The sequence below is a fragment of the Vipera ursinii genome (genome assembly GCF_947247035.1).
Source record: "Vipera ursinii genome assembly, chromosome: 4".
NCBI classification, from domain to species: Eukaryota; Metazoa; Chordata; class Lepidosauria; order Squamata; family Viperidae; genus Vipera; species Vipera ursinii.
Window position 1 is genome coordinate 9,654,613 of NC_139514.1, and position 23,490 is coordinate 9,678,102.

General features: G+C 40.7%; 1 protein-coding gene across 1 annotated transcript in view; it reads right to left on the reverse strand.

Moving 5' to 3' along the window:
• Positions 1–23,490, reverse strand: part of GRM5 (glutamate metabotropic receptor 5) — a gene marked incomplete at both ends in the record, with an annotated part of 252,987 nt that overhangs the window by 158,385 nt on the left and 71,112 nt on the right. The window contains one exon of the mRNA XM_083362593.1: positions 3,816–4,065. Coding sequence (XP_083218719.1) covers positions 3,816–4,065 — 250 coding nt within the window. The remainder of the gene's footprint in view (positions 1–3,815; positions 4,066–23,490) is intronic.

Sequence of the window (23,490 nt, forward strand, 5' to 3'; positions counted from 1 at the left end):
GGGGCCATGTGATAATCTTTTGTGATGTTTTGACCAGCCAAGTCAATGGAGAGACCAGATTCACTTAACAACCATGTTTCTAATTTTGCAACTGCAGTGATTCACTTAACAAACGTGGCAAAAAAAAGTCGTACAATGGGGCAAAACCAGTGGTGGGATTCAGCCGGTTTGCACTGGTTCAGGAGAACCGGTAGCTAAATTTACCTGAATTCGGAGAGCTGGCTGGCTTCTGGAAGTCCAGTCTAGGCCTCAGAGGCTTCCCAGACCTAGAATGACCCACCAGAAGTGCATGGATGCCACTTCCGGAAGTATGTTCTAGTCATTGGAGGCCTGGAGGAGGCCTCCCAGGCCTAGAAAAGCCCACCAGAAGTGCACGATGACATTTCCGGAAGTCCATTCTAGGCATCAGAGGCCCAGGCCTGCATCACATAATAGAACCGGTTGTTCAGGTATTTGAATCCCACCACTGGGCAAAACTCACTTAACAAATTTCTCACTTAGCAACATAAATTCTGGGCTCCATTCTGATCCTAAGTTGAGGACTACCTGTATCATCATTTTTTTTTCCATTTCAGTTAAAAGAAGCTAAAAAACACCTTCCAGAAAATAAAACCAGGTGGGACAAGGAGACAGATGGGCATTATGGTAAATGTTGTCAGGACCATTGGAAGTTTATATCCACATGGGTATCTTGAATACCAGTCCGGTTTACAGTGAGGTGATAAGCACACCTAAATTGTAAAACCCAAGCTAAGTGCTTCACCAGTAAAAAAAAGAGGACAATACCTTTACCGTGCTATACATTTGTGAACATATACCAAAGTGTTATAAATACAAACAGTCGGACGGATCAGGTTTAGCTTGAACATTTTGCTATTTATCGTTGTCTTTTCCACTAGATTTCATCACAAAAATCTAGCGTTAAATTGACATTAGATAATAGTTAAAGGAATTCTAGAGGGGTTGGACCTGGACTGCTTATGGGAACGTAACGACTCTAGGCTAATTACTCGCTTGACTCCACCCCCAGACTGCTGCTTCTCCTACAAGTTCCCAGTATACAATATGATGGCCTCTTCAGTGTTTTCTCATCTGGCAAATTCACTTGAGAGCTCTGCATGGTGGCAAGCCCTTATTAGCACTGACACAGCTAACTAAATTAATTGGAGCAATAAAACACAGTAATGTGCCGTCAATCATCACATTCTTATTAGAAGTCAAGTCAGATAGTTTGTCCTCTTTATGAGAGGAAGGCAGCTAAAAACAATCTGCTTGCAGCACCATGTTTATTCAGTCTTCATAGTATGGATAAGGCCCGTCTTTCCAGTCAATATTTACTTTCCTAAAGATGCTGTTGTGCAGAACACTTTATTGTACCATATAAACCAGAAACTACATAGCTGTAAGTTTTACAAGATGAACCCAGATTTTTCCAAGGAGGCCAGCAAATGCTAATGAATTATCCATTGCCGTCCAAAACTCAGAAGGTCGACCTCATCATACATACATCATACTGTATATCAGTGTGCACAGTTAGTTAACACGCTAAATATTACTTCAAAGCTAGCAAAGCAATGCATTCAGGTAACATGTTGGGCTCAAATAAATCAACATTATAAAGGCGCGATGGCCTGAACGCAATATGAAAGGCAAGGCCTGAATTCCCACCTGTCAAGCTGAAAAGGATTGAAAATAGAATATTGAGAAATTGTGCAACGAAAGGCAGACCTTTTCAGGGCCAAGAAATTAAGGTAAACTCGATTGTTCTAGATTCTACCCATGAACCTCAACGTAATCTTCCACTTTGATGGAAGGGGGGGAAAAAGCAAGTTTTTGCATTTAGACTTGAAGGAAACTGGTGAAAAAAAATTACATTAGAGTTTAGTCGAAACCCTAAATTGAATTGCAGAAACAGTATGTCGTATTTTCATTAGTTCTGGGGAAGAAAAGGCTGGCTGAAAGCAAGAGGCCCTGGAATCGTGCCACATTTGCCTATATTATCCTCTCTCCATCTAAAGGACCCAGAAAACCATGGAAGTAGGACATGTGGTCCTTGACTTACAACCATTCGTTTAGTGACCGTTTGAAGTTACAGTGGCACCCAAAAAAAGTGGAAGTCTTTCAGAAGAGATTAGACAGTTATTCGTCTGAAATGGTATAGGGTTTCCTGCCTGAGCAGAGGGTTGGATAGATGACCTCCAAGGCCCCATCCAACTTTATTATTATTATTATTATTATTATTATTATTATTATTATTATTATTATTATTATTATTACTTTGCTACTTGCACCTATCATAGTCTTAACAATCATGGCAACCAACATGTATTTACGATGGTTGAGAAGATGCCATTTGCGACCTTCTCAGCTGGCTTCCAAAAAAAAGCAAAGTCAACGGGAAAAGCCAGATTTATTTAACACAATTCATTTAACTGTACTGATTCACTTAACAACCATGGCAAATAATGTAGGTCATAAAACTGGGTGTGACTCACTCAATAACCACCTTGCTAAGCAACCAAAATGGTAATTGTAACTTGAGGATTACCTGTAGCCATTGAAATCACTGAATAGAACCTTCCAAATTTGGCCGAATTTCAGCTTTCAAAACCCATCCGGCACAGCCAGTAGTGAAAGGAACTACAAGGCCAAAGTTAAGCAAGCTTTGGAAGGCCACAAACTCTCTTTTCATGCAGAAATCTGTTAACCTGTCTCCTGGATCCAAATAAATGATTGCACTTGTGTTTTCCACCTTCCAGGAATTCTAACATCTCCCTGTATTACTATATTAAACTAGTGCAAGATTTAAAGGGTTGATTTAAAGCAGGGGTTCCCAACCGGGATGCTTGCAGCCCCTAGGGGTGTGAAATGATATTCCAGAGGGTGCAAAAAAAATTGGGTTTAGAAGTTTCAAAATTATAGTGTATAGCTATTACTTTTGTAAGGGGTGCGAGAATACATCAGAAGCGTTCTATGGGTGAGGGGTTTAGAAAAGGTTGGGAACTGCTGGTTTAAAGGCTTAACCGGTTGCAGGAGTTGTTCAAACTCCTCCTAGTAGTGCATGAAAAGGTTTCTCAGTGATCAATTAAGCAGGCAGTTTAATGTTTTCGATATAGAAAATAAAACCATCATAAGAATGGCAGGTGACGTGCCTCATTGGAAAAGCAGCATCCTAATGTTTTTCCTCCCACAGAAGACAAAATAAGCCTTCTGTTAGAGGATACTTGCTTGCTTGCTACCCTACTTTGGTGTAATTTTGCAAAACCTAAGTTTCAGTCCGGAATTCCTGGGCCACTAAGAAAACACAGGTATTCCTTGACTTAACAACCACAATTTGGGCCAGAATCTCCATGGTTAAGTGAGTCCCGCTTGATTTTATAGCCTTTCAGACCATGGTTGCTAAGTGAGTCATTGCAGTTGTTCAGTGAATCACATGGTTGAATTGGGCTTTCCCCACTGACTTTGTTTGTCGGAAGTTGGCTGGTAAGGTCGCAAATAGTGGTCACATGATCCCGGGATCCTGCAACCGTTGTAAATCCATGCCGGTTGCCAAGCACCTGAAGTTTGGTCACATGACCGTGGAGATGCTATGATGCAAAGACTGGTGATAAGTCCATTTATTTTACTGCAGTTGTAACTTCAAACAGTCGCTAAACAAACAGTTGTTAAGTCAAGAATTACCCGTAGTGGATTGATGTTCTCCTGATGTTAATCAACCAAGATTTCTTTAACCAGGAGACGGCTCAAATTTAAAATACTGAAGGATTGATTCTGTTTGTAAAAAGAAGGCAACAATTATTCACAGATTTACTCACCTGCCCAGCAGCAAAAATTCACCGGCCAACCCCAAGCGTCTCATTGCCATCAGCAGCCCTCGTACTGTCATGCCTTCGCAGAAACACGCAACAACTCTGGCTTTGGGTAAATGGCTTCTGAGCTTTTCCAACAACTTGTCAAAGCTCTGCTCCCCGGCATTGCTGTAGATCTTGTAAGAATGAGCGATGCAGATCCCTTCTTTGGCGGACATGTCTTTGAAGGCTTCCATCCCACTTTCGCCATAGTTTCCTGAGCAAGAACCATGAGACACAAAAAGGTTAGCAACAAAATTCTTGGGAAGGGCCCACAGAAGCAGTGATGTCACAAACATTATATAACTAGGAAGCTGAAATCAAAAGTAAAGGAACAGATGAGCAATAGCATGAGGAACAGCTGCATAGGTAACAATAATATTATTTTTTTTAAAAAAACAAACAAACTTGGAATAGAAACTCATTGCAAACTGAATATGAGTATTTGATGGGACATAACTTTAAGAAAGCCCAACATACTGTTACATCAATAGCACTAGCACTTAGACTTATATACCACTTCAGAGTGTTTTACAGCCCTCTCTAAGAGGTTTACAGAGTCAGCCTATTGCCCCCAGCAATCTGGGTCCTCATTTTACTGACCTCGGAAGGATGGAAGGCTGAGTCAACTTTGAGCCGGTCAGGATCGAACTCCTGGCTGTGGGCAGAATTAGCCTACAACGCTGCATTCTAACCACTGAGCCACCGGGGGTCCTTATATGAAGCAGTGATATCATATACTATTACTGCATCATAGAAGAAGTGATATGATATGACATAAGCAGCGACATGTAGACTTCAGTCTACAAGCCAGGTGATCTGAGGTGAAGAAAAGTTATGGGTGGAAACTTGGAGACTTAGCATCGCTTTCTCACTTACAAAGAGGACATTTGATTTATTGCTCTCACAGTAATGTCTGAAGATTGTTATCCTTACATTTATTTTTGCATGTGCAGTACTCCAATAAGTACTCACTTTATGTGACCTTGTCTGATCTCAACAAGCTAAACGGGATCAGAGGTGCTTAGTACAAGTATGAGACGCCACCAGGAAATCCCACATTTGTGGAAGTCAAAACATGATCCTGGATTATGGCAGTGTTAAATCACCGTCCAATAGCTGCCAAGTAAAATGTGTGTTACATCTATGTAAGTCACCAGATTTCAAGTTCAGCTTGAAGGTCGCTTTATATATACAGGACAAATAAAAATATACATAAGCTGAGATATTTAAAATACCATTAAATGTGATTGCTTATCAGAGAGATAACTGTTACAGTAGTCAACAATAGATTTGATAGTGATCTTGAGAAGGGTGGTTACATTTAATTTGAAACGCTACATTTAATTTGAAATCGGTCCTGGAACCCTATCTTTCATCAACTCATCTTTGAAACTGGGCAGAAGACTCAGATCTTTAGGGGAAAATTAATTTGAGCTGTCAGTAAAAGGAACAGAGAAGGAAAAATCTTGGCTGGAAAGTAAGGCTATTTTTTTATCTTGATATTATAAATGTGGGGCTACTTTTCACAGAATTTAGGGTTCCTGGCCAATCAAAGGATACATCACAAGCCTGCTGAGTTGCAGATGGCATTGACTTTATTGCAACATGAGAGTTTGCTATATCCAGACTTTTAACTAGTAGCCAGAGACTTAAGCCATTAGTGCTACTGTTATTGTTGTTGTTCAGTGCCTAAGTTGTGTCTGACTCTTCACAACTCCATGGACCATAGCATATCAGGCTTCCTTCTCCACTATCTCCCAGAGTTTGTCCAAATTCATGTTCATTGCGTCAATGACAATATCTAACCATCACATCCTCTGTCATCCCCTTCTCCTTTTGCCTTCCATCTTTCCTAACCCCAGGGTAATTGGTTTGTTGTTTTTTTAATCCCATTTATATCCCGCCCTTCTTTGAAGACTCAGGGCGGCTTACAATCTAAGCACAATCAATGTGCTTAGCAATAGCCTTCATTCTATGTATATGCCTGCTTATTAGGGCTTTCGCCCCCCCCCCCCCAGCGGCATTATTACAGCTTATTGCCCCCAACAATCTGGGTCCTCATTTTACCTACCTCGGAAGGATGGAAGGCTGAGTCAACCTTGAGCCTGGTGGGATGCGAACCTGCACTAATTGCAGGCAGCTGGTGTTACTTAAGGAGGCATTAGCCCACTGCTTTTGCATAAGTGTGTATGCTTTGTATAAGATGGGGGAACTCTTTATGAAATTATGTGGTCTTATTTTGTTCAGAATGGGATGAATTGTTTATTTGGAAAAGGGAAAAGTAAACCAGAGCTACTAATTGGGAATAGATGCAGCTGCACTGAGGATACAGGGAAGAAACTTTTGCACAACTTTACAAACAAGAATATCCATCCAACAGACATTTCTCATGAGTAAGCCTATCCTAATTAATTTTTCATACAAATTCTCCCGATGGCTAGGAAGAATTTTTGAGAGAGCATGAACATGCATATTTAATTGCAGCTATATGGGAGGAATAATGAGAATTATTTTTTAAAAAAACAGCAGAGGAGGAAAAGAATGGCCATTTCTGCTACTTTCCTGGCAAAACTCTCCCACACATAGTTAACTGTATTCTCCAAAGTTTGTAAGACAATAAAGGAGAATGTTTATAGCTCAGCTTATTCTTCTTCAATAAATCCTTAATTTCAACTGCAACCACCAACTCATTACTCCTAATTTAAACTTCCCCTGGCTTAGCAATCGTCTTGCCTAACAGTGACTGATACTGGGCAAAATATATATTATTATAAAAAGTCCTCTTAGGAACATGCATCCTAAGAGGATGGAAGAGGACTAGGCCAACTTAAAAAATAAGTAGGCCTTTGTCAACATTTTTCAACTGGCTTTACGGTGGCAATAGGGTACAATAAAGTATGTAAGAAAGAATTGTTTCATTGGGCCCAATATTCTTGTGAAACAGGACTTAGGGTGTGAATTTCCTGGAAAAATTATTTCCATTTCTGTAGGAGAAGAGCAGGCAGAGCTGAGGGTGGAATTAAGCACATCATCAGCTGCATTCCCAAAAGCATTAACTTTGGAAAGTTAAGGATGAGGATGGGGATGAAAAAAAAGAAGCATTACTGAGTTGGTAGTTACACTTGCTTGGACTTCCAAAGTCAAAGGAACCTGTTCAATTACTCATGACAAAGGATTGCTGATGCCAAATTGAATAATGTTGGCTAGCCATTTTGCAAATTAGCTACTTAGTGGCAGAAACGCACTGTTATTTACAGCTCTTTTCATTATTCATAAAACAGTTTCAGCATAGCGTTTTCCAGAGGAGCATTAGTCCGAGCTTCGGATCACAGCCTCTCTTCTTAATTGCCCAGAGAAAATGCAAGTCACATTTGCCACTTAATGGGCACCTTCTGAGCTGGGCTGGATCTGATTACTCTCCAGCTTTGCACAGAATTACAATACAGGAGGCCCTGAGGTCTCCATGGAACTGCTTAAACATCTCAAGTGACAAGGAGATGTCAGATGTCAACACTCAGCTTCAGAGGCAAGGAGAAGACTCCAGGAGAAGAATTGTGGAGGACCACCAGAGATAAGAGCTCTGTTGTTATTTCCTATCCTGTAGAGAAATGTGTATCATAATGGTTTCTGAAGTGGATATCTTTCTTCATAGATATTATATGATAACATAGGGCTTCTCAACTCATTCACTTAGAATGATGATCAGGGATTTGGTAACAAGTCAACAATCAATGCCTGGTAGTCCTTCAAAGGTGATCCTTCTAGTGTATGAGAATAGTAGTCAAGTCATGAAGATGTCATCTAAGTCACTTCAACAGCTGGATTTTCGAGCCTTCAAATACCCAATTCATTTCAGTTAGCCGTGGAATAGTCCATTTCGACTTTGCCAAGAAGAGATTGGACAGGTATTTGTCTGGAATGGGGTGTTAAGGTGGTTGCAAAGGAAAGGGAGATGGCAAGGAATTCCTTACTGATAACCTGTCTTAAAACCGATGGAGTAAATAATTTGAACTTGAGGACAGAAAGAAGCGTAAGATTGACTCACTGATCTTTTCCATAACAGAAAATTGACTGAGTGGTTTTAATTTTTAATTGGGTTTTAGTTTTAAATTTCGGGGACTTGAATTAATTAATTGTTTTAACTGATTTTAATTTTTGTATGTTATGCTTTTAATTTTCCCTGTAAACCGCCCTGAGTCCTACAGGAATAGGGCGGTATATAAATTTAATAAAATAAAATAAAAAATAAAATAAAAATGTTAAACCCTCCAACTCGTCAGATATCCCCCTGACCCATAAAATCTCTTAAGGATGAGAAGCTGGGCAACAAATGGATCAAACAATTACAATTAGGAATTACTGTTATCAGTGTCGTCGTTTGGATTCAGTTCCGAGCTTTTGATTATTTTATTATAAATGCTTCTATCCTGCTTCAGTTTGTGATATACTACTAGCGTTCAACTTTCTGAAAGGTGGTACAAAACCATAAGGATAAATGCTATCATAATAATAATAATAATAATAATAATAATAATAATAATAATAATAATAATAATAATAATAATAATTAAATTTCTATACTGCCCTTCTCCCGAAGGACTCAGGGCGGTATAGAAATACAATAAATACAATACAATAAAGTAGAAGTATAACTCACATAATAAAATGAAAAATGTTAATATATAATTCAATATTTATTTATTTATTTATTTATTTATTTATTTATTTGGTAACTGGGCAGGTTAGATTTCGCTCTGCCTCAAAGGAGAGAAATGCAGTCTTGACTTATTGGTAGTTTGGTTTTGCATTCTCAATTTGTTCTTTAGTTAATGGTCATGAAATTTCTCAACTGCTAGATGATCTTCCTTCCTTCCTTCCTTCCTTCCTTCCTTCCTTCCTTCCTTCCTTCCTTCCTTCCATCTTTCTTTTCTTTTCTTTTCTTTTCTTTTTTCTTCAGTTCACAAAATAAAATGTAGGAAAAATAACAATGTAACTGTCAGGTTCCAAAATCCAAGAAAGTCATTTTATGACTCTTCCAGGCACATGTATGTATTGTTTCTCACCAATAGAGTTGCCTCTTGCTCCTTTGGAATGCACTCCCACCCTCCCCGGAATCCAGACTACATTTTATCACAATAACAATATAACAAAGAAGACCAAGAAGCAAAGAAATGGTATAACCTGGCAACAGTGACACAACATAAATTAAAGCCAAATGCCTGGGCAAAGGGCCCTGTCTTTCAGGCCCTTCTCAGTAGGAGCCGCCTGGATCTTAGGAGGGTTCCCCTTCCAGAGGAGAGACACTGTGATAGAGAAGGTGCACTTCTGAGTTCCCTAATTGTTGGCCTTGTTTAATCAAAAGAACCCAGAGCGACATCAACCCTCTCTGATCAAAGTAGCTGGGCAGATACTATTGGAGACAGGCAGTCCCTCAAAATAAGCAGACCCCCTGTCATGTAGCCCATTTAGAGTCATCTGCAAGCGTTTCTTTTTATTTTTCATGGATATTTTTTTGGGGGGGGTTGGGGTTGTTGGCATGCTACCATGGCACCTTTGGGATGTGCATTTGTAATTTTCACAGTAGAAGTAGACTACTATCTACAGTAATGTGCTCATTCAAAGGAACAGGCAATAAAACTCTGAATCATTTCTGAATATTGCACGCACAGCTGGCTTAAGTGTGCATCATGTACTCCGTCAAAAGAAATGTGAGGGATTCAAGGAGCAGCTTTAAGTCAACTATTAAAATGTTTCCAGCTTGCAATCTACAACAGGAATCCTGTTCCTGTTCTAAAAGATAGAGGGCAGTGTAGCTATAAATACTGTATAAAAGTAATAGGTGCGTATGGTGCAATTATGGGTGCATCTTGTTTAATTATGCATTCAATTTCTAGTTTAAGAGATGAGCGTCTTTCAGATTAAGCCTTTTTAGACACTGCTGCTATAAAACACACAGAAAAGCACATTTGATAGAATGGTTATAGGGGGCAGGAGTAGAAAGAGGGAGATTAGCAGTAAATTCTAATCCTGTCCTGGGCTCAGAAGCCAGTTGGACATCTTTGGGCTAGTCACTCACTCTTAGTAACAGGACAAAGCAAGGGCAAATAGGAAATGTGGCCAATAAAACTGCATGGACTTCTTTGGTGCCTAGAGTTAAGCTCGACTTGAAGGCACCAAACACGTATAATTTGTAATTTCCCCTTATTTATTTTCAGAGTTTTGAATTGTGCTGTTCCATTTTTTAGAAGTAAGCAAAAAAAAAGTAAAGACTTCAGATAAGAAACATAAAAGTCAGCTAAATAAAGCTAGACCTTGCACTGCAACTAGACCTTGCTTACCAACTGCCTTGTTCAGTGACTGAACTTACAAAACTGCTGCAAAACAAGTTTAGGACCAATACTCGCATTTACAACCTTTGAAGATCCCCTTGATCGCTTGATTGCTGTTATAGTACAATTGCTATTATGGTATAAATTGACATGTGCCTGAGGTTGCTTTTTCTCCACACACACACCCACCTCCCCAATGCCTTTCAGAGCAAAGAGATTGAAGAGGAAGAGATTACAAGAGAATACAGCGACACAATGAACATTTCCCCCTTATTTCTTATTTCTCTCCCCCCTCCTTGCAGAACACAGAGATTACTTAAACAAAGGGGGGGGGCAGAGAAAGGTGAAAAGCAAACAAATAATGTCTGTAGACAACCTTTCCTGTGTCTGTTACTTGTTTCTTCTTCACCCACCACAACAGAATAGAGTGATTGAAGAGTGAGGGATTACAAGAAGATAATCAGGCACACAATGGGCACATCAGGCCCACAATACACTAAGCATGACATGCTCAGCACTGCTGGCAGCATCACCTTATTTTTATTGTCTATTCCTCATTGTGTACTGGCCTACTCTCTTCTAATCCCTTTCTCTCCAATGAATATTAATGCAAACCTTAATCCCTTTCTTGCTAATTACCCCAGTGTTGGGTTGAGTATAATGGGTTGGGGAGTGGGGGAAAGGAAAACCCTGTCACAGCATATAATTTCCCACTCAGCAATCCCTTCACTTTAGCTGCTGGTCCTCACTGTGGTCATTCAATGAGGATCACAGATATACACCTCCAGATGTTTCAGGCTTTGCATATCACCTTGGCTTCTACACTACTTCATACATTGCCTTTGTCCTTATCTTTCCCATTTTCAAATCTCATCAAGTCCACCCAGCCATGACATTCTCATTTTTCCCATTCCTTTCAACTACTTCAATCAAGCTTCATTCATTCTTTTGATATGACCAAGCCACCTCAGTGTATTTCTTTCCACCCAACTACTCACTTTTGTATTCAATACACATTTGTTCATCACCCATTTGCTTTTGACCCTGTTTATCTTTCTTTTAAGGGACGCGATGGCTCAGTGGGTTAGGACGCTGAGCTTGTCGATCGGAAGGTCGGCAGTTTGGCGGGTCGAATCCCGAGTGCCGCGTAACAGAGTGACCTTCTGCCAATCTAGCAGTTTAAAAGCATGTAAAAAATGCAAGTAGAAAAATAGGGACCACTACGGTGGGAAGGTAACAGCATTCCGTGCACCTTTGGTGTCTAGTCATGCCGGCCACATTACCACGGAGACGTCCTCGGACAAGCGCTGGCTCTTTGGCTTTGAAACGGAGATGAGCACCGGCCCCTAGACTCGGAAACAACTAGCACACATGTGCGGGGGAAACTTTACCTTTACCTTTACTTTTACCTATCTTTCTTTTGCCAAAGAATTTATTTAAGTATCCCATATCCACTGCATTCAGCTTCCTTCTATGTTTCTCTTGGCAGGTCTAATCCACACTTCCATATATCAAAGTGGGCAAAAGCACATTTTTTTTTATACCTGGCCATTTTTATGTCTTCTGACAAAACATTCATTCATGAAAACATGGCAGCCACTGCCTTTTTACTAGCACCTGCCTACCTTGAAATATCTTAGTTGGGTTTGATTTTTCTATCTTAATCTCATCTTTTTACCAAGGTAAAGCTGGACCATAAGAAAGGATGAGCGCCAAAGAATTGAAGCCTTTGAACTATGGTGCTGGAGAAGACTCCTGCGAGTTCCTTGGACTGCAAGGCGATCAAACCGGTCAGTCCTAGAGGAGATCAATCCTGACTGCTCTTTAGAAGGCCAGATCCTGAAGCTAAAACTCAAATACTTTGGCCACCTAATGAGAAGGAAGGACTCACTGGAGAAGAGCCTAATGCTGGGAAAGATTGAGGGCAATAGAAGAAGGGGACGACAGAATGAGGTGGCTGGATGGAGTCACTGAAGCAGTAGGCGTGAGCCTAGATGGACTCCAGAAGATGGTAGAGGACAGGAAGGCCTGGAGGAACATTGTCCATAGGGTTGCGATGGGTCGGACACGACTTCGCAACTAACAACAAAAATACAAATTCATTACCTGCACTTTTACAGTGTATACCTTGCAATTGCTCGCTCTGATTTTTCCGTCAAACAGAACTACCTTGTTTTTTGATACATTAATTTGGAGGTCCACTCTTGTTGCCTCATTCAGTCTAACAATCCTTTCAAATCATCCAGTTTCTCAGCCAACAATATGGCAGCATATGAAAGTATTCATGATCCTTGGAACCTGTCTGGATATGGAGAGGATGGGAAACCACCCACATTTTCTTCCTCCCGCCCCCCTACTTTTTCTGTTTCTCTAAATTTTGTTTATATTAGTTTTAAATACACTCAGAAAAATTGCCACCCCATAAGGCAAGCAGGATCACAAATCACCTTGGTCTCTTTTCTCTTTAAAAAAAACACCCTATCCTTTTAAAGCTTTGTTATAGAATTTTAAGATCAGGGCCATAGTGATCTGGGGGGGGGGAAGAGGAGATGAAATATAGAACTTGAGAGAAATGATATCTCAGAATTCAGAATCGGTATAGAAAAGGCACACATCTCAGAAAGATTGTCCTGTTTAGTTGATGGGACAAACATGCCCACCTTGGATAGGATCTTGACAGACAGAGACAATGGCTTTGCTCTTTACAAAGTTCTTGTGCTTTCATTGTTTTATTTGTCCTTCTCAACTTGGTAAGGCCACACTTGGAATGCTGCCTCCAGTTTTGGTCACCACGATGTAAAAAAGATGTTGAGACTCTAGAAAGAGTCCAGAGAAGAGCACCAAAAATGATTAGGGGGCTGGAGGCTAAAAGATACAAAGAAAGGTGACAGGAATTGGATATGTCTTGTCTAATGAAAAGAAGGACTGGGGGTGACATGATAGCACTGTTCTGAGGGGCTCTTACAAAGTTGAGGGGGTCATCCTGTTCTCCAAAGCACTTCAAGGCAGAACATGAAGCAACGGATGGAAACTAATAAAGGAGAGCTCCAACCTAGAACTAAGGAGAAATTAATTATCAGTGGAACAGCTTGCCTTCCCAAATTGTGGGGGCTCCAACACTGGAGGTTTTTAAGAAGAGATTGGACAAACATTCATCTGAAATGGTATAATAAGGTCTCCTGCTTGAGCAGAGGCTTGGACTAGAAGATCTCCAAGGGACCTATATTATATTTATCACATTCCCATGGTCAACTATACAAGTCAAGAAGAGATCAGATTGGAGACACGACTAATTGTTAACAAATCCATGCTGGCTCTTGTCCGACGATGCATTTTGTTCTACATGGTTCTATGAAGGTAAAGGTAAAGGTCCCCCCACACATGCATGCTAGTCGTTTCCGACTCTAGGGGCCGGTGCTCATCTCCGTTTCAAAGCCGAAGAGCCAGCGCTTGTCCGAGGACGTCTCCGTGGTCATGTGGCCGGCATGACTAGACGCCAAAGGCGCACGGAATGCTGTTACCTTCCCACTGGAGTGGTCCCTATTTTTCTACTTGCATTTTTACATGCTTTTGAACTGCTAGGTTGGCAGAAGCTGGGACGAGTAACAGGCGCTCACTCTGCTACATGGTTCTATAATACTTGTTTAATAATTTAGTTCTGGCAAGGTTGTAACTGATCTAGTTCTGAAGACTTCGTCATGGCCAGGTGCTCCCTGAATATCTCTGACTAAAAAGTACCTCTGAAAGGGACACCAAGCAAGCTGCATGATTCACTTATCCTGTGTAGCTGACACACGATGTCTGCAAGGGATTATACATGCTTTGGGTTATTTTCATCCTTCCGCATTCTTTGACACATTTCTTCTTAAAGGCAACATCCTTGAACATAAACGCCATCTATAAATCTACAGTTGCATATAACCGAGGTATTAAGCATATGTCCCAATGAATTACAGCTGGCAATGCATGACTAGGCTGAAGCTGTCATAGCTAAAGATGAAGGAGATACCTAAGCAAGGTGGAGAAAAGCCAGGTACCTTGTCTACTGAAGATAGTTGAGAAGGAACTAATCATTAAGGCAGACATGTCAAACACAAGGCCCGGGGGCCAGATCCGGCCCACGAAGTGGTTTCATGTGGCCCGCGAAGCCATCCTGGAAATGGAGGGAACGGCCCCCACTGCCTTGGCCCTGGCCCAGAGACCCTCCTTCTGCCAGAGACCCTCTCCTGCCCAGGCCCCCATAGGCACCCTTGATGCGAACAATGTAGAGCTGGCCATGCCCACCCAGTAGGCCATACACACTCTAGCCATGCCCACCCAGTAGGCCACGCCCACCCTGGCCCTACCCACCCACCACCCTGAGGGCAACCGCAATGCTGATGCGGCCCTCAATGAAATTGAGTTCGACACCCCTGCATTAAGGAAAGGAAGAAAAGATGTTATCTGAACCACACAAAAGAGGTCGGACCTAAGCACATGGGAAACTCTCCTGCCCAAATCCCATTCAACAGCTGCCAGTCTTGTAAATCCACAAGGCAAGAATAGGTGCAGGTCTTGTGAATCAGCAAAGCAAGAATTTGGGGGGATAAAAGGAGCCCTGAAGTCCATCCACTCTGGATTTTCTTTGGATCCAGACTTGACAGCTTCTGGCTAGTGCCTGCCAGCCTAGCTGAGGACGTCGCTAAGTGTGGATGAGGGTTTGCTGTGGTTCATGTGAGAAAGAGCAAATGTACACTGTAAGCAATAAAGTTTTGCTGCTACTTTAAATTCACTGCATCTCCATGTATTCCAAAGAGCCTCTTGTGCCTCAGTGTTCGGTTGAAAGCGATTTGAGTGTATCTCTAATTATTTTCTAGCTGTGGATCAGGGCTGTGAATGTAGTGAATGAGTAACCCTAATCCCAATCTGGGAGTGTGCGCGCCACGATATAAAAAAGATTTTGAGACTCTAGGAAGAGCGCAGAGAAGAGCCACAAAGATGATTACGGGACTGGAGGGTAAAACATACGAAGAACGATTGCAGGACTTGTGTTATATTTGGATTAATGAAGAGAAGCACCAGGGGTGACATGTTAGCAGTGTTCCAACATTTGAGGGGTCACCACAAAGAAGAGGGAGTCAAGCTATTCTCCAAAGCATCTGAAGGCATTACATGAAGCAATGGATGGAAACTAATTAAGGAGAGAATCAACCTAGAAATTCCTGACAGAATGATTTATCGGTGGAATGGCTTGCCTCCAGAAGTCATTTGCTCCAACACTGCAAATTTTTAAGAAGAGATTGGACAACCATTTGTCTGAAATGGCATAGGGTTTCTTGCCTGAGCAAGGGGTTGGACTAGATGACCTCCAAGGTCCCTTCCAACTCTTCTGTTATTCTGTCCTTATAGCACCATTGGCCTTTGGAGACATGGCAGATTAATATCTCTTCCATTATATCACCCATGCCCATTAAATCAAACCCAATCTCTTCAGTACTACAGTCACTGACGCAAGCACCCATGTTACCATAAGGGAACAGCTTTATTCTTCTTACCCTGATTTCCTGTAGCCAAAAAGCCTGCAAGGAATACGTCCGGGCAAAGGTTTACAGATGGCTCTGCTGGAAAGGCTTTTGCCCATAAGTGCATGAAAATGCATACAATTATTCAGAACAGATTAAAGGATGAATTCGCAGGATAGCTGTGCTTGTCAGCTGCAGGAAGGAAACAAAAATACGCCAATGTTTGGGACACGGATCAGCTTGCTTGTTTGTTTGCCTTTGTTAAGCTCCCGCTGAGTAATTGCAGGCCACTGTTTTCACGACATCGTCATTTCGTTCTCTCCCTTTGCCTGCATGTCAACAGAGGCTGAGGTTTGCTACCTGTCGAAAGAGGTTTTTGTCTAAGAAATCAAAAACTTCTCCCGGCAGATCTTTTACAGTTGCTTCGCCAGCTGTCTTTAGAGCAACAGCAATAGCTTTTAGGCTTATACCGCCACCCCATAGCACTTTAGAACACTCCGTGGGCGGTTTACAATCAGGTAAGCATTATTTGCAGGTTGCATATTGCCCCCAACAATCTGGGCCCTCGTTTTACCAAACACCGGAAGAATGGAAATCTGAGTCAACCTTGAGTTCTTTCAGGATTAGACCTGAGGATTAGACTTCAGGCTGTGGGTAGAATTTGCCTGCAATGCTGCATTTTAAACACTACTCCACTAGGGATTTTGTTTGTTTGTTTGTTTGTTTAAAGGTAAAGGTAAAGTTTCCCCCGCACATGCGTGCTAGTCGTTTCTGACTCTAGGGGCCGGTGCTCATCTCCGTTTCAAAGCCAAAGAGCCAGCGCTTGTCCGAGGACATCTCCGTGGTCATGTGGGCGGCATGACTAGACGCCAAAGGCGCACGGAACGCTGTTACCTTCCCACCGTAGTGGTCCCTATTTTTCTACTTGCATTTTTACGTGCTTTCGAACTGCTAGGTTGGCAGAAGCTGGGATGAGTAGCAGGTGCTCACTCTGCTACGCGGCACTCGGGATTCGACCCACCAAACTGCTGACCTTCTGATCGACAAGCTCAGCATCCTAACCCACTGAGCCACCGCGTCCCTCGGTTTGTTTGTTTATCCCTCCTATATTATTTTTATAAATAACTCAAGGCAGTGAACAAGGCAGTTTCCCTACAGCAACAACCTTGTGTGGTGGGTTGGTCTGAGAGAAAGTGACTGGCCCAAACCTGCTAGCTTTCATGCCTAAGGCAGGACTAGAACTTATGATCTCCTAGTGTCCAGTCTGTCTTTTGAGCGCTTCCTTTTCAAAGTCTTATAGTAGCCTAAAGTACTAAAACCTTCTGATAACCTCCATTCAATTACCAATCAAGTCTGACTCTAGATAAATTTTTTTTTGCAAACTTCATCTGCTGGGTTCACACAATGTACTGCACTAAGGCAAAACTAAAACACATTATGACTTAGGCAATGTGTAAAATCTCCTACTGCACTGATCTAATTGTGACCATTAAGAAACCAGATTCACATCACTGACCATCAAACATTTCTGTCCCCAAAGCTATTTGTCTAGTTGTGGATTCATCTTTTTTCTCATTTATTTATTTATTTATTTATTTTTTATTTTAATTCCATTTATATCCCGCCCTTCTCCGAAGACTCAGGGCGGCTTACAAGCTTAGCAGTAGCCTTCATTCTATGAATATGCCTGCTTATTAGGGCTTTCACACGCACACCCCAAGCGGCATTATTACAAAGTCAGCTTATTGCCCCCAACAATAAGTCAGCTTATTGCCCCCAACAATCATTTCAGATGGCCCCCTTGAAAAATTAGAATGAAACATCTGTAAAACTTCAGCTTGGTTTTGCATCCAGAGACAATTTAACTATCCAACACAATTACAAAATAAAAGAGTTGGAAGGGACCTTGGAGGTCTTCTAGCCCAACCCCCTGCTCAGCCAGGAAATCCTATATTATTTCAGACAAATGGTTGTCCAGTGTCTCCTTAAAAACCGTAGTGTTGGAGCACCCACAACCTCTGGAGGCAGGTTGTTCCACTGGTTAATTGTTCTAACTGTCAGGAAATTTCTCCTTAGTTCTAGGCTGCTTCTCTCCTTGACTAGTTTCCATCCATTGCTTCTTGTCCTGCCTTCAGCTGCTTTGGAGAATAGCTTGACTCCCTCTTCTTTGGGGCAACCCTTGGGATATTGGAAGACTGCTATCATGTCACCCCTAGTCCTTTTCATTAAACTAGACATATCCATTTCCTGCAACTGTTCTTCATATGTTTTTGCATCTGAAGGGTGTGTGTAGAACATGCATGTGTTTCCATGCAACACTAAGAGGACAAAAGTTTCCGGGCAACCTAAACTTGACAACTAAATTCAACACCAGCCACAATGTGCACTAAGTATGCACACGATTCCTTCTAATTATGATCTGGTACCCACTCGCGACTGGTAACGCAAATGTATTTTCTTCAGATTCTGGTCTTGGATTCAACCCCATCAGCATTGTCATCTTTCAGGAAGCGTTCTGTCTTAGCATGGCTGAATGATAGAGAAGGATGCCTAAATAAAGCTGGAAAAGCCTGCTGCTTTTCAGTGATTCTCGGAAGTGTAAATTCAAGAGGAGAAGGAACCGTGTTGACATAAGATGAGCTGTGATTAGCTATCCAGGCCTCTCGGTACTCAGTCAAAGGACCTCCTTGACTGAGTTCAAGAAGCCTGCCTTTCCTCCACTGTGTTGTAAATTACTAAAAAATGAAGGCATTCCAACACAATTTTCACAAGGGTCCTTTGCTTTCAGCCAGTTGCTTGGTGACTGGTCCAAGTTGTGTCAGATCTCCCCAAAGGTTGTTGTTAATAATAATAATAATAATAATAATAATAATAATAATAATAATAATAATAATAATAATAATAATAATAATAAAAAACTGTGCTACTCGGAACATCTTACATTTTAAGGAGATACCTGGTTGATACCTAGGATGCTGGCAGCAACCCGTGTCAACCATTAGTGCCAGTCAATTTCAGTGTTCAGTTGACTGAGTAATAATAATAATAATAACAACAACAACAACAACAACAACAATAATAATAATAATAATAATGATGATGATGATGATGATGATGATGATGATGTCAAATTATGTTCATTTTTTCTTATTTTTGCTTAAATTGGATTCAGGAATTGGATATGGCTTGAGAAAAGAGGGACTAGGGGTCAAAATAGCAGTGTACCAATATCCCAGGGGTTGTCACAAAGAAGAGAGGGCCTAAATACCCGGGGGCATTTTAAACGCTGAAAAAGTAACTGAATCCCAATCAGAACTTTACTTCTCAAAGCATGTGGACTGAAAGATTCTTTATTCTTTATTTTTCATTATTTACTTCTGTTGAAAATCTAGGTTTCTTCTTATGAAAAAAAGAAAAACTGAAAAGATTAAGATAACTTTGGGACTCAAAGGGAAACTTTAAAAGGGGCCTGGCTGACTGCCCCGGGAAATAGGCAAGATACATAACTTTAAGAGCTCTGAAACAACAGCTGTGAAAGGCTCTGTGTTGCCTAAGTAGGGGAAAAAAATCTCTCTCTTGGATTTTCTAAGTGTAAAGCCTTTAGTTTAAAATGCCAATATGGAAGAAGGCCAGGAACAAAATTTCTTTATGGATGAAGATCAACAAACTCTCCCTATGTTGAAAACACTAATTCAGACTCTTACCACTACCAATGAAATACTAAGAGGCTATGTGAAGGAAGAAGAAGACAATCCAGATATGAAAGCCCAAACTTTGACCACAGCTAAAGAACCATCTATACAAAATACAATAGAAAAAATGAAACTTTCAGATACTGTGACAGAAGAATCTACAATTCAACAAATATTGATATTTGAAAGTCCAGAAAAAATATCGACAACTTGGAAAAAGGAAAAGGTTTCTTAACAACTCAGAAGGAACTAGAGGACCTAGAAAAAGAACAGTTGGATGAGAAGACAAACACTTCAGAACAACCACATCAATATGGAAGAATAAAGAGAAGACCCACTAGATCTACAAGTCCTCTCAAAAAAATGGCACCCAGATGGTTTTGCCAATATCAATTAATATACATGATATTAATGGCGCCCGACCTTCGCTCCTTCCGGTGCGATCTAAAGACTTACCTGTTCAAACAAGCCAGCCTGGCCTGATGGGTGTTGGGTTTGGGTTTTATTGTTTTTTATGTATTTTAACTTAACTTATTCTTATAGTTTTTGGGCATCTTGTTTAATCTTTTTTAACTTTTGTATTCTTGTTTTTTAACATGTATTGCCCTGTTCACCGCCCTGAGTCCTTCGGGAGAAGGGCGGTATACAAATATAATAAAATAAATAAATAAATATTACAAGGAAATTGGTTCAATGACCCAAAAAACAAGGACATGGAAGAGGATCTGGCAAAGGAAAAAAGCCAGAATAAGACTCAAGAAGAATGGAGTTTTGACCATCTCATTGAAATCTAAAACAGAATGTACTTAAATAGATAAGATGTGAATGTTGAACACAAGACATTGTTATGAACACAGATAAATTGTTTGGTCATTAAAATTTAGCAGTATAAATTACTAATAGCTAATTTGAATATTGATTTGTGCATAAAGGTCATGTAAAGGTGAATAATGTAGATAAGCTAAAAACTTATTGTTCAAAGTAATAAATAGGTCTATATGGAACGTTAAAAGCGAAAATTATCAGTTTAAGCAGGAGATAGCAGATACAAAGAGGAAGAGAGGAAGTATTAAATACTGAAATAATTTTTTTTATTACTACTTAAAACAAAACTGAAAATTAGCAAAAAGGAAGGATACCATATTGTATCCTTAATTTGTTGACATAGAGGGTGAGAAGTTAAGTAAGGGGGATGTTCATTTTGAATATTAGATTTTGTGATGAATGGTGATAGATGAATTGGGAGTACATTAAAAATCTTGGGAATGATAAATATCAAACATTAAATCTAAATGTTAGTGGAAATTAAAATTGAAAAATTTATTAGGTCATTGATTGTCTAAAAGATTGTATGTTAAAACAACGAGAATATGTGTAAACAAAAAAACTATGGATATGTGTAAGGAAGTTATTTTTTATGTGATTGATAGGATAAAACTTGTCTTTAAATTCACAAACAGACAGTACATATGAAGGGAAAAATAGAGGAAATGTTTATGGTAGCAATCTGAAATCTGTACTAATGATATGTATGTAATTGAATTACTACTACCCAGCCACCGCGCTGCTTTTCAAATATGTGAATGTAATATTAGAAAATCAATAAAATTTGTAAAAAAAAAGAAAAAAAGAAGAGGGGGGGTCAAGCTATTCTCCAACCCTTCTGAGGGCAAGACAAGAAACAATGGGTTGGAAACTAATCAAGGAGAGAAGCAACCTAGAACTAGGAGAAACTTCCTGACAGTTAGAACAATTAACCAGTGGAAAAACCTGCCTCCAGAAGCTGTGAATGCTCCAACACTGGAAGTTTTTAAGAAGAGACTGGACAGCCTTTTGACTGAAATGGTATAGGATTTCCTGCCTGAGCAGGGGGTTGGATTAGAAGATCTCCAAGGTCCCATCCAACTCTATCGTATGAACTATGAACTAAACTGTGACTCAGAGAAAAGCAGTAAAATAAAGGGAGAAAGTAGTATAATTCTCAGGGGGGAATGATTTTGTTGTTTATGCTGGATAATTTTTTTCTTGCTCAACCTTCTAATATTCTATACACAATTCATTTTTCAATTTGCTCCCCAACCCACCTGATAATTCCAAGCATATCTCCAAGGCTGTATTTGGCACCAGCTCGACTAGCAGTTCTTTAAGTGTCAATAGTTACATAACCAAACAGGACCATCCATCACAAAGAAATGATCGGGAGGTGTGGAAGAAACCATGTGTTTTTAAGAGGGATATTTTGAAATGTTTAAAAAAAAGTTTATTTATATTCGATGGACAGTTTTGTTCACAGGAGAGATAACGGATAGTTTGGATTTGAGATTCACTGAATTCTACTTTACAGTTTCTCCCTAATAGTCTTTAAAAGAGGCCTTTGTTTATCTGCCAGATTTTCAATTAAAACTTTCAAATTTTAACTGGATCTATTTGTGGAGATTCTCCGTCATCCCCTAACCAGTCCTCTGAAACGCCTATGGAGATTCTCAGTCATCCAGAAAATGGTTGTCCCAAACGTGTTTTTTTTTCAGGAGGCAACTGGACTTTCTTGTTTTTCTTTGAAAATGTTTCACTTCTCATCTAAGAAGCTTCTTCAGCTCTGACTGGATGGTGGGGAATGGAAGGATTTATATTCCTGAGGAACACAGGATGGAAAACATCCTGCAGCCAAGGCTCCACACATATTTGCACTAGTTGACCCAACCTCAGGTAAAGGTAAAGATTCCCCCGCACATGCGTGCTAGTCGTTTCCGACTCTAGGGGCCGGTGCTCGTCTCCGTTTCAAAGCCGAAGAGCCAGCGCTTGTCCGAGGACGTCTCCGTGGTCATGTGGCCGGCATGACTAGATGCCAAAGGCGCACGGAACGCTGTTACCTTCCCACCGTAGGGGTCCCTATTTTTCTACTTGCATTTTTACGTGCTTTCGAACTGCTAGGTTGGCAGAAGCTGGGACAAGTAACAGGTGCTCACTCTGCTACGCGGCACTCGGGATTTGACCTGCCAAACTGCCAACCTTCTGATCAACAAGCTCAGCGTCCTAACCCACTGAGCCACTACGTCCCTTGACCCAGCCTCAAGGACTCTAAAACAGGGGTCTTCAAACCTGGCCCTTTGATGACTTGTGGACTTCAACTCCCAGAATTCCTCAGCCAGGCATGCCCTAAAAGAATGCAAATGACTAGCTGTCTGCAAGGAATATAAATCCTTCCATTCTCCACCATCCAGTCAGAGCTGAAGAAGCTTCTTGGGTGAGAAGCGAAAGGTCTTCAAAGGAAACAAGAAGTCCAGTTACTTCCTGAAAAAAAACACCTTGGGGCAGTCCTCAGAAAGCACCCATTGCACAGGTCCAGATTCCAAGCTCAGTATAGCAAGAGTCACTGGGTAACCAAACAAGAGAAAAGACAAGTCCAGAGAGCAAGAAAAACAACAATTGTCCTACAGAGATGGAGCAAATAATTAGATTTGTTTGGGCAACATTCTTTTTTTTTCCTTGAACCAAACCATTTCCAGTTCTTCATTTACGAAGCAAATTTCTATTTTAGTTTTAAATGAGCAAAACGCCTTCTTTTAGGGCAAGGGGGACATAATTTCACCCATTTTTAGGATACGTTCCTGCTATCGTGAAGATCTTGATGTCTGTCTGTTTTAGCTGAACTGCAAATAACACATGAAGTGTTGGGAAGATTTCCTCCCCTCATTTTCTCTCCTTCGGCTTGGAGAAAAGTGCAGCTTCCGAGCGGAAACAGCTTTCATTTCTTGGACCAGATACTCCATGGATCTAGAGCATCTTCATTTCAGCCAACCCAGCTTCAAAGTGAAGTGCTCAGAAACTAAGAAATATGCTTTCCCCCCCACACACACACACACCTCCCCCATCAGATTGACTTGAAGAAGAGAAAAGCAGTGAACGTGTTTCAGCTTTTTTAAGGAAATATCTTGGGTTTTCTTTCTGAACAACAGCCAGTACTCTGAACAGATCTCAAACTTTGTAACATGACTGATGGGGAGCCATTTAGTTTTTCTTTCACCTCTGTACCAGTTGTCAAATTTCCTTAGCTAACCATTCATCATTTGGCTTAGATGAATCCCCTCCATACGTATCATCTAGTTGGACACGTTAT